Raw genomic sequence first — 12,277 nt, forward strand, 5'->3', positions numbered from 1 at the left:
AAGGCAGGTTACCCTAACTCGGTAGTTTTTAAACCGTGATAAACTGAAAAGAGCACAGCTACCCTGTCTAAGGATCACAAATAGCTGAGCAGTATGGCATGCTTTAAAAGCTAGCCATTCCAAATCAGCTGTTTCTGGCACTAATAATAGCTGGCCTGGGACCCTAGGGGCTCTGCCCCATGCCCCCCACTGCTGTGAGCATGCTCTTTATTAGAGGAGAATGACAGGCAGATCCAGCTCAGGCTGAATCTGACATCATGACCTCATGGGAGGTCAAAACAAAGCATCAGTAGGTCTGGCACAATTCGTGAATGTGTGCAGTGCAGGTGTGAGATGCTCACATCTGAATAATCCATGTAGACTTCGTTGTTGCTTTTTAATGTGCCGTATTTTTCGCTCTATAGGACGCACTTTTTCCCCTCCAAAAATGAAGGAGAAATGTGTGTACGTCCTATGGAGCGAATGCAGGTGCGCACCAACTCCTCTCGCTCTCCAGGCTTCAGGAAGCTATCAGCAAGCCTTCGGAGTGCGGCGGGAGTTCCCGCCGGGCTCCGAAGGCTTGCGGATAGCAGCCTGCAGCCTGAAGCCTGGGGAGCACAGCGCTGCGCACCCTGGGCTTCGGCCAGCTAAATAAATAAATAAAAATTTCTTTATTTCCCCCCCTAAAAACTAGGTGTGCCCTATGGTCTGGTGCGCCCTATGGAGCGAAAATTACGGTACTTATATCCTGCTGTATTTTAAAAGAAAAAAAAATCAACTTACAACATAAAACAAAAATCAGTAAACTGCTTACAAATGGTGTAAAACTATGCCTAAAGTCTGTCTAAAATGTTTGAGGGTTCCTTTTCCTCTTAAAATCTGATAACTCCCCCTGTTTTGGTGTATTTATCCAACCACTGTTGTATTTATCCAACCACTGTTTCTATGTTTTTATTAACGGGCAGAGCAGACACTTGGTTATGAGCTATCGGACAGTAGACTCTTAACTGAGTGGGGAAACCATTAAGATATCGGAGATGATCTGCCAAAAAAGCTGAAAAACATTTTCATGTATGCAACAACGGCCGCAAGAGTTTTAATAGCACAAGGATGGAAGGCTGAAGAAACCCCAACTAAAGAATCATGGCAAGAAAAATTGATGGACTATGCAGAACTGGCAAAACTGACATACAAGCTACGGGACAAGGATAACTGTGACTTTAAAGATGAATGGGAACCCTTTACAAAGTATTTGAAGACGCAACAAAGCGAACTGGACTCCTTGGCTGGTTTTGAATAAACATTCACAAACTTTTTGCTAACAATCAGCTAAATAGTTTGAGGATCTATACAACTGTGTAACATGCAGAAAACAGCATTTTTAGAGAAATCAAAGACTGGAACTGAGGGAGGTCGGGGGGTGGGTGGGTTCTGTGGGGGGAGGGAGGGGGGGGGGAGGAAAAATGGGGGGAAATAAGGATGATATGTTTCTGGATAATATGTTTTGTTTTAATTTTGAATAAAAAAGTTATAATTAAAAAAAAAGATATCGGAGATGAAACAAATGTCTCTGAAAATTGGGATGATGGTCTTGAGCGAAGTGTGGTTGCAGGGGAAATGTTTTCTGAACGGGTGTCAGAAAATACACTGCATGTTTTGCAGAAGTAGTAAAATTATGAAGCTAGCAGAATGCTTGATGCACGATGTCCCTGGGGTAGCAAGTAAGCAATCAGTACAAGCTGTATTTTACACTTTGTGAAAGAATTAGCGAGTTCAGTTCCAAAATATTATTGGAGTGGGAGAAAAGAAATTTATAGTGGCAAAGATTCAATAAATATTAAATGTTCAGCTAGTTCATATAAAGGTTTTCAGAAACTGTGACTCTCCGGCTGGAAAGTAAATGTAAATAAAGGTGACAGATGTGCAAATATATAATAGCCTAAATTAATACTGTTACTGTTTGCTTAAAAGAAATTACATTTGTTGGTTGACTAGTCATCAGCATATGATGAATCTATTTCTTATTAGATTATACCACAGTGATATTTTAAAGTATTTTTCTGTTTTCTGCTTTGTTTTCATCTGAACGTGAATGGGTAGAGGTTGAAAGAGCTTCCTAAAGCACTTTAAACAGGGCCTTTGAGCCATAAATTGAACTTCACCAATTTCCTTTATGACACCAGAATAAATTACAATTTTATGCTCTCATCCTCCCTGCAACTTTTCCTGAAGATTGTTTATATATTGATGGGAATCATGCAGCAAACATATGGGGTTCTATCCCAGCAAGCAGCATTCCCTAAATCACTATCCATAGAAAATTCCTCAGAATATACAGGTAAAAAAGCATATTTGTTGCTGTATCTTTTCTACAGTGTTGCTGTATTTTCTTTGGGCACGCCAGAGAAATGTAAACTTCTCATTACTGCTATTCAACAGATAAAGTGGAGTCACCCCAAAAAAGTTTTCCATGATCCACAAAGCTGTTTTTCTTTTTTGGTATGCAAATATTTGTTCTTCAGAGGTGATCCTCTTTCATAGAGCTCCTCAGATGGCACTTCTCCAACATTTTTTTTGTCTGATCTCCCCTCTTTGGGTAGAATTCAGTAGGCTGGTTTGTTACTGATTTTATTTTAATTTCCAAGCTTTACACTACATGCTGATGACTGGTAGCCACGTGAATGAAGTAATGACATCAAAAATGTTAAGAGGTGGCATGAAATAATATCTGTGGCAGTCCTAACTTCAGTAAAAAAAAAATACTCTTAGGTGGGTACAACAATCCATAAAACAAAACTACAAAAAAATGTCAGCAGAAGTGTGGGAAAGTTCAGGGAGGCAGGAGAGGATATATTGTTTAATAATATCCTCCCTAACTTGCGTTAGCAAGTTATATAACTTAGTTTTACATTCCCCTTTTAAACGCACAGCAGTTAGCTTGTTGCAAGCTTGTTTAAGCTTATCAATATTAGATTCCTGTTCATTTCTCCTTTTATCCCTCTGAAAAGAATAGACACAACACAACCTTGTGTAAAGTATACAGTGGTACCTCAGGTTAAGTACTTAATTCATTCCGGAGGTCCGTTCTTAACCTGTTACTCTTAACCTGAAACTGTTCTTAACCTGAAGCACCTCTTTAGCTAATGGGGCCTCCTGCTGCTGCTGCGCCGCCGGAGCACGATTTCTGTTCTCATCCTGAAGCAAAGTTCTTAACCTGAAGCACTATTTCTGGGTTAGCGGAGTCTGTAACCTGAAGCGTATGTAACCTGAAGCATATGTAACCTGAGGTACCACTGTATATAAAAGAAATTTACTCACACATTCAGTTCACAGATGGATCTCTGAAGGCACTTCGTTATGGAATATATACATGTGGAATCTATCCCATATGGGAATAGTCCCTTTGTCCTCTGTTGGCTGAAAGCCAACACAGCACCTCTAGCTAAAAAGCTGTTGCTCCTACAATGGACAAAATGAAATAGACGGTGTGTACAGCGTGCCTGTCCTTTTGTGTTACCTGGGTAGGTAAAGTCACACCCACCTCTAGTCACATGCAAAAGGAAGTATGTCCCAGTCAGGAGGAAAGTTTTCTACTGACTGGACCAAACATTCCCTGCAAGTTCACTCTAGGAAAACAAGGAATGCTGTACTTGACTGCTATCTATTTATCACATCCCACATGAAGTAGAATAAAACAGCAGGCTAAAAACAAGACTGCTGTTTTACAAAAAGATGTAACTCAGTGGCAGAGCATCTGTCATCACCAGAAAGGACTGGGAGGGACCTTGTCTGAAACCCTGGACAGCCATTGTCAGTCAATGGACAACACTGAGCTAGGTGGACCAGTGGTCTCTCTCCATATGTTCCCATGCCTGGGTCTGGGCCAAAAGGAAGACAGGCTTATTGGGAACGGCATTCCATTCCTTTTTGCCGTAGCCAAGAAAGACGGTATCGAGAAGTAGCAACAGGTACTACTTCATGCAACATATAGTCAAACTATGAAACTCACTCCACCACAAGGCACGGATGGCCAACAATTTAAAAGAGGACTAGACGATTTCATGGAGAGGGGTATCAATGGCTGCTAGCCCTGGTGTCTCTGCTCTGCCTGCACAGATGGAGACAGAAATGCTTCCGAATACAGTGGTACCTCAGGAATTATTTTTATAATGAAATGATTTTAGAATGTTGTACTGTTTTATTGTTGTTAGCCGCCCTGAGCCTGGCTTCGGCTGGGGAGGGCGGGATATAAATAAAATTTATTATTATTATTATTATTATTATTATTATTATTATTATTATTACCTCAGGTTAAGTACTTAATTCGTTCCAGAGGTCCGTACTTAACCTGAAACTGTTCTTAACCTGAAGCACCACTTTAGCTAATGGGGCCTCCCGCTGCTGCTGCACCGCCAGCTGCGCAATTTCTGTTCTCATCCTGAAGCAAAGTTCTTAACCTGAGGTACTATTTCTGGGTTAGTGGAGTCTGTAACCTGAAGCGTATGTAACCTGAGGTACCACTGTACCAGTTGCTGGAAACCATGGAAGGGGAGAGTGCTCTTGCGCTCATGCCCACAGGTTCTTGCAGGAAATGATGGAGCTCCTGGTACCCATTTCAAACATGAACAGATGCTTCGAATTTTCCTCCTAATTCCACACCTGAAATCACATTTTCTGGTCTTCATGGTAGTCTGGTATTTTAGATTTCCCCACAGCTTGGAACAATATAATAACAGTAACAACAACAATAATTTTATTATTTATACCCCGCTCATCTGGCTGGGTTTCCCCAGCCACTCTGGGTGGCCTCCAGAAGAATACAAAAACATAATAAAACGTCAAATGTTTAAAAACTTCCCGAAGCACCTGTGTCCCTGGCAAGAGATAAGAAAACAGCCACATGTGCTGAACCTTGAGTCAGTCCCTTTTATAGGAGCATAGCATTTTGAATACAGGCTTGCTCTTTTGAGACAAAGAAGGACAAAAAGTGCTGGGGCATAGTAGAATTGTTCCTTTTTGTTACCATCTCTATACAGTAGCCTAAAGTACAGTATGTGCTTCTAAACATTACACCATAAACAGAGTGCATTCCCAGAGCAGCTTCCCATGCTTGGTCCAGCAATGAATGTTGGATAATATATTTTTTTTTAAAAAACAACCCTATATGCCAGAATACAGTTGCTGGAGTGGAAAGGAGGCAAAGCAGAATGCTTTATCTGTTGAGTTTCTGCCTGTCTCTCAGCTTGTTAATGGCACTGTAAATGCTGTGGGTTAACCCACAGAGCCTAGGACTTGCTGATCAGACGGTTGGCAGTTCAAATCCCCACGACGGGGTGAGCTCCCATTGCTCGGTCCCAGCTCCTGCCAACCTAGCAGTTTGAAAGCACGAAGTGCAAGTAAATAAATAGGTACCGCTCCAGCGGGAAGGTAAACGGCATTTCCGTGCGCTGCTCTGGTTCGCCAGAAGCAGCTTAGTCATGCTGGCCACATGACCCGGAAGCTGTACACCGGCTCCCTCGGCCAATAAAGCGAGATGAGCGCCGCAACCCCAGAGTCGGTCATGACTGGACCGAATGGTCAGGGGTCCCTTTACCTTTTTAAACCTGCCAGAAAATGAAACAGAGGAAACCTAAGTTCAAACTCCTGCCAAGTTATGGATCTGCATTATTGATACCTTGGATCACCATGTGCAAATCTCTCTCCTACCTCGCATGACTGGAGGGGGAAAAATACTTACAGTTGGTATTGTAATTTATCTTGAGCTCTTATGAGGGAAAATAAAAGGTAAGGAACTTATGAGAGAGAAATGCCACACTGGTCTATTATAGCAAGGCAAAAAGTGGCACCGTGGTACAATTGCTTCTAGAAGCTTCCGTGTACACGAGGGATGAGTGACCCGTAGTGTCCCAAATACTGCTGGGCTACATCTCCCATCACCCTCAGCATTGGCCAGTGAGATTTTGAATGCCAACCCCATCCCTGGCCTACACAACTGAGACTATCACAGCTACTACAATCCAAACAACTGTCTGTCAGCAGTGTCCTTGTCAGGACATTTCCTGAATTTTTCTCTTGCATGACTGATTCATTTATCTTATGCAGCGCTTCCACAAAAGACTGCAGGACAGTGCATTTGAGTGTTTCCCCAATTTAGCCTCATAGCCTTGTTGATGTGTAGATCCTTCACACCACTTTGCTATCCGGTCCTTTTAACTTGAGGTGACAGGGTCTGAACATGGGACCTTTTGTTTCCAAAGTATGTGCTTTACTATTATCCCTCCCCAACATTACCCATTAAGTTTTATGGCCAAGTGCGAACTTAAAAACACAGGTCTCCTCTGTAGAAAAAACAACATTCTGTCCACAGCAAATGGTTTTTGCAAGTGCCCGGCCAAATGAGACATCTATGTGAGCTTTACAGCACCATTAGTGTTTGCAATACCAACTTACAGTCCATGGATAGTAAGCACATAATAAAGTCCCTTATCATTTCTTGAATTTATATCCTGATCTATTCTGTGGACTCAGTGCAGCTTATAGCTGCCCCCCCCTCTCTATATATAATATTTATTAAATTTTCAATTATACATCTCAAAATAAACATTTTACATACTGTTAAATATCCAACAGGGACGCAGGTGGCGCTGTGGGTAAAACCACAGTGCCTAGGACTTGCTGATCGCATGGTCGGTGGTTCGAATCCCCACAGCGGGGTGAGCTCCCGTCGTTCGGTCCCAGCTCCTGCCCACCTAGCAGTTCAGAAGCACCCTTAAGTGCAAGTAGATAAATAGGTACCGCTTTATAGCGGGAAGGTAAACGGCGTTTCCGTGTGCTGCGCTGGTGCTGGCTCGCCAGCTGCAGCTTCAACACGCTGGCCACATGACCCAGAAGTGTCTTCGGACGGCGCCAGCTCACGGCCTCTTGAGCGAGATGAGCACGCAACCCTAGAGTCGGACACGACTGGCCCGTACGGGCAGGGGTACCTTTACCTTTACCTTTTAAAATATCCAACAACCTCCCTCCTTCTCCTTCCATGGTTTATTCTGTTTGTCTTTTGTTCCTGCAATATTTTACTATAACCATTTTATTCAGTTCTCCACTTTTACATCACTCAAGATTAACGACACTGTTGATTTTATCTTAATAAAACTTGACTTCCTTCCCTCTCTTTCTGCGGTTCCTTAAATATATATATTTTTAATATCTTCCGCATAACTTAATTTGCTCATTTATTCATCTACTTTAAATAAATACTCATAAAAATGCAGGTTATTACAATAATCCTGCCAATGTTCTTTTCCGTTTACAATTCATATGTCAATATTCCATAAACCATTTCCATTCTTTTATTGAATGGTGGTATATAGAAGCACTGTTAACGAAGCAGCAACTAACAAAATAATAATAATAATAATAATAATAATAATAATAATAATCTAAACCCAGGACTGGATTTAGGTTTGATGAGGCCCTAAGCTACTGAAGGTAATGGGGCCCTTTATATGTCCAGCTGTCCTCTGTCAACAACAAATTGTCACTGCTTTTGTGTTGAATATATGCTATATGGTAACTTATGAACCTATAGGGACGCGGGTGGCGCTGTGGGTAAAAGCCTCAGCGCCTAGGGCTTGCCGATCGAAAGGTCGGCGGTTCGAATCCCCGCAGCGGGGTGCTCTCCCGTTGTTCGGTCCCAGCGCCTGCCAACCTAGCAGTTCGAAAGCACTCCCGGGTGCAAGTAGATAACTAGGGACCGCTTACTAGCGGGAAGGTAAACGGCGTTTCCGTGTGCTGCGCTGGCTCGCCAGAGCAGCGATGTCACACTGGCCACGTGACCTGGAAGTGTCTCCGGACAGCGCTGGCCCCCGGCCTCTTGAGTGAGATGGGCGCACAACCCTAGAGTCTGGCAAGACTGGCCCGTACGGGCAGGGGTACCTTTACCTTATGAACCTAATAGGTATCTAAAGCCATTTGCACATGAAGAATGTAGGCACCCTATATATAGAAATGAGCAAACCAGTGATATTTTAGGGAGCAGGTGGAGCCCATTGCTTACATCCCAGGAGCCTACACAACACAAAGCACTGTTGCTGTATGTAAGTTTTTACTTTATTTGTTTTCTATCTTATATTTTGGAAGTGTACATCCAGTTTTGTTTTCTTTTAAAAAGTTTGGGGCCCCCAAAAGAGTGGGGCCCTAAGCTATAGCTTGATTAGCTTATAAGTAAATCCGGCGCGCTTAACAGCAAAAAAAGACTAACGAATTAACGCGGCGTTTGGAATCTGCAAAACATTGACAGGGAGAGCAATTAAAAAAGATAATGAGCGCCTTTACGCGCGCCTTTCCCCTCCCGGGCACGAGAAGCGAGAGCGAGGCGGGGAAAGGCTCGCCTCCTCCGGGCAGGCGGGCGGAGCAAGCCTTGGCCAACCCCCGGAAGTCTCCGGCGAAGGGGAGGCGGAGCTGCCTCGTCGCCGGCGCCCTTCTCCTCCTCGGTGCGCGGCCAAGAGGCACTGGGGTGGCGGGCAGGTGAGGGCGTCGCGTGCGCTTCCCGAGCCGGAGGAGGAGCTGCCGGTGCCGGCTGCTCCTTGCTTCTCCGCTGCGCCCTCCCACGCTGCTTCCTGCCTGGGCCACCCGCGGGCCATGCGGCCGAGCTGCGGAGCCCTCCTCTTCCTCCTCGGCGGCGCCTGCAGGCTGCGAGGCGTGAGAAGAGGCGCCGCCTCCTCCTCCTCCTCCTTCATGTGCTAGCAGCGTCGCGAAGCCCAGGAGCCGGATCTTCATTTCTTCTTCTTCTTTCTTTCTTTCTCCCTCCCTTTTTTAAAGTCAGCCCAACTCTGGCCGGAAAGATGCTGCTGTCGCTGGTGCTGCACACCTACTCCATGCGCTACGTGCTGCCCACCGCCCTGATGATGGGCACCGCGCCCACCTACGTGCTGGCCTGGGGCGCCTGGCGCCTGCTCTCCACGCTGCTCCCCGCGCGCGTTTACCACGAGGTGGACGACCGGCTCTACACCCTCTACCAGAGCATGGTGCTCTTCTTCTTCGAGAACTACACCGGCGTGCAGGTCAGGGCGGCTGCTGCTGGGGGCGGGGGGGGGGGGGCTGGCGGAGGCGCCACGCCTCCTTAGAGGGGGCCGGGGAGATAGGAACCCACCCCCTCGTCACCTTTCTCCCCCTACCTCTCCACCACCTCGCATCTCTGGATGCCAAGGCGGAGAGGGACTCGGGCAACTTGGCTACAGGTGGGCGAGGCTGCGCGCAGGTGAGCGAGCGGAGGCAGGGGCTGCGCCTTCCTAGCAGTGCGCTCTCTCTCTCTCTCTCCCTTCCCAGCAGAGACGGGGGTTGCCCCCTCGGTTTGCTCACCTTTCCAGGCTCTGGGTGGCCTCGCAGGTGGGAGCCATCCTTCCCAGGCAGCGCTGGGGCTCTGCCTACTTCCTCCACCTAAGTTGTGCACAGCACAGTTAAGGTTGCGCATAGCAAGCCTAATTTGCACTGGGGAACCAGCAGAGTTTCATTCTGGGAGGGTGGAGGGAAAGGGACCCTTCTTGGTAGTCGCATCCGTCCTGTGGAACACTTTCCCACCAGATGTCAAGGAAATAAACAACTACAGTGGTACCTCAGGTTACAGACGCTTCAGGTTACAGACGCTTCAGGTTACAGACTCCGCTAACCCAGAAATAGTACCTCGGGTTAAGAACTTTGCTTCAGGATGAGAACAGAAATCGTGCTCCGGCGGCATGGCAGCAGCAGGAGGCCCCATTAGCTAAAGTAGTGCTTCAGGTTAAGAACAGTTTCAGGTTAAGAACGGACATCCAGAACAAATTAAGTACTTAACCCGAGGTACCACTGTATCTGACTTTCAGAGGGCATCTGAAGGCGTATAGGGAAGCTTTTAATGTTTGGTGTTTTTTTGTTGGGAGCTGCCTGGAGTGGCTGGGCTAACCCAGTCAGATGGGCGGCACATAAATAACAAAGGTGGCACAGTTGGTCTAGTCTTCCTTGTAACTGTGGCTCCCAGAAAGAGGTGATCTACCAGAGGCAGTGGCTGCTCCTACCAGTGTCTGCCTCCTCATCATAGCTTATCTGCCATACCCCTTTGAGTGGCACGTTCAGTCCGATGCACCCAGCCTTTGCTGCTGTCCATTGTGACGGTGCACTTCTGCCATTCCTTTCTGGCTAGTACATCACTCGGAGGGTGAGTGATCGAGGAAGAGAGGTAGCTGTCAGGAACAGCCCTGCCTCGACTTGCTCTCTGTGGGTGGTAGAGCAGGGAGGAATCTCTGCCTGTTGAACCCAGTCCCAGGTTGCACAACCTAGAGAGGCTGGCAAGCGAGCAGGTGGGAAATGAGCAGAGGTAGCAAGGAGCAACAGTCAGCTCTTCCTTCCCACCTCCATGCCTGGGCTGGGCTCCACTCTCAGCACAGAGAGAGGGCAGTTGAATGAGGTTTGCTGGTGCTCTTTTGCAAAGGCCACTGTTTACCCACGTTGGTAGGTGAGCAGGTGAACAAACAGTATCTGTATTGGCAACCTTTGCCTTTTTCCAGCAAGACCTCCACCTCTCTAGGGTTAAAGGGGAGGAGCAGACTCTTCCACCCCAGCAGAGTCCGAGCCCTCCAAGATTAAATCCTGCCAACCTTGGCTTTTAAAAATGAGAGATTTGACAGGGTATCTTTAGGGCAGGTGCATGTAGTTTCGTTGGAGATCTGGAAGTGATAACTTTTTTTGGCTGCCGAAACATCTGAGGGCCGAATCTCAAGGATCGCCTCTCCCCATATAAACCGACAAGGACCCTGCAATCATCACCTGAGGCCCTTTATTTGTGTCCCTCCATGAGAAGCCCAAAGCGTAACAACATGAGAATGGGCCTTTTCTGCAGTGTCTCCCTGCTTGTGGAAGCTCGCCTGGCACTTTCATTATATATCTTTAGACGCCAGGGGAAAACATTCCTCTTCCCCCAGGCCTTTGGCTAATTAAACATCTAATTAAATCTAAGGCCTCTTAAATTGGGCTGGGGCCCAGGGATATTGTTTCTGGTTTTGTTTTGTTTGTTTGTTTGTTTTTGTAAATCGCCTTGTGATCTACGGATGAAGGGCAGTATATAAATTTAAGAAATACATAAAAATAAAATAATAATACAAGACGTTTAAACAAACAAGCAAACAAAAATCTTTTGAGATGAATGCTAAATGGGATGGCAGTATCCTGATCTTTGGACATGCCAGTTTGGAAGCCAGTTCCAAGGAAGCTTGTAGTTGGCCAATTGTATTTAGGCAAATGTTTTCAAGATCAACTGTTCATTTCAGCACTGTTGCCAGCAAGCAGATGTTTCAAACTAAGGGTACCAAACTGATGTTAGATGGTCCTTTCATTGAGTATGCTTGACTAAACCTAGTCATCCAGAGGTCAAAGACTTCTGCATCCTGTTAACCTTTTCAGTTTTGTGCTTAAAGTACTTTCATCGCTTTCTCTACATTCATGAGCTAATGTTTTCCTGTTTCCTCCCCTGCCACTTCTATCTTTATGATGATAGTAAAATAAAAACCCAACCCTCTCTCACTTGTATACCTTACCTCAATCAGGTTGTGTTAAGAAAAATATATTTTACATATTTGGATCGTGTTTGCTTTATAAATATGCATACATGTATGCTACTAATTCCACAGGAAGATTGGGAGAGTGTGCTAAAGGGGTTTTCATCTTTTAAAAGGGATTTCAAAGATGGAAGCTGGGTCTCTGTTTAAAGCATAATACATGCCCTCACGTGAAATAATTCCATTATTTTCACATGTTGGTTCTTGAACGTATCAGGTACTGATTGTTGTATAGAAACACTTAAGACAATGTCTGCTTCCATCTTTTTACTGTTGCATGGGTATTGCATATGACTTTTACTGTAATTGTATTTTTATTTTTTTTTTGGTAAGCTGCTTTGAGATTCACTGGAATAAATAGCAGCTTAGAAATACTATGAATCAAATCAGTATTAAGACTTTACCTGAACCGCACTAGCATGAACATGTCATGATTTTGCAAGATAAACTTTTTCTCTCTCCTCTCATCGTAAAAGAATGATTGCATGTAAGAGTACACTTTTATAAGCCAATTTAGTTGTACATCCCTTCAGTTTCATAGTCTCAGGTGAACGCATAAGTTATACATGGTCATTCTGACTTCAGTAAAGTGCTACATAAAGTCATGGGTCGATTAATTTGGGGCATCAAGGTGAAAGATAGGGAAAAGGTAGTCCTGTCATAATGTGGGAATTGTTAAATCTTCCCTCTCAAGAGTTTAAATAAAATAAAGT

At 45.1% G+C, this 12,277-nt stretch overlaps 1 protein-coding gene across 2 annotated transcripts in view; it reads left to right on the forward strand.

Moving 5' to 3' along the window:
- The first annotated feature begins 8,384 nt into the window (after nt 1-8,384).
- Nucleotides 8,385-12,277, forward strand: part of AGPAT5 (1-acylglycerol-3-phosphate O-acyltransferase 5) — a 29,955-nt gene continuing 26,062 nt past the window's right edge. Inside the window, exons 1-2 of one of the 2 annotated variants that reach the window (XM_028722380.2) lie at nt 8,385-8,502; nt 8,797-9,038. In XM_028722380.2, the coding sequence (XP_028578213.2) occupies nt 8,820-9,038 (219 nt within the window). In that variant the 5' untranslated portion in view covers nt 8,385-8,502; nt 8,797-8,819. The remainder of the gene's footprint in view (nt 8,503-8,796; nt 9,039-12,277) is intronic. The other variant, XM_028722382.2, reaches the window with a different exon arrangement.

This window comes from Podarcis muralis, chromosome 3 (assembly GCF_964188315.1).
Source record: "Podarcis muralis chromosome 3, rPodMur119.hap1.1, whole genome shotgun sequence".
In the NCBI taxonomy this organism is placed as follows: domain Eukaryota; kingdom Metazoa; phylum Chordata; class Lepidosauria; order Squamata; family Lacertidae; genus Podarcis; species Podarcis muralis.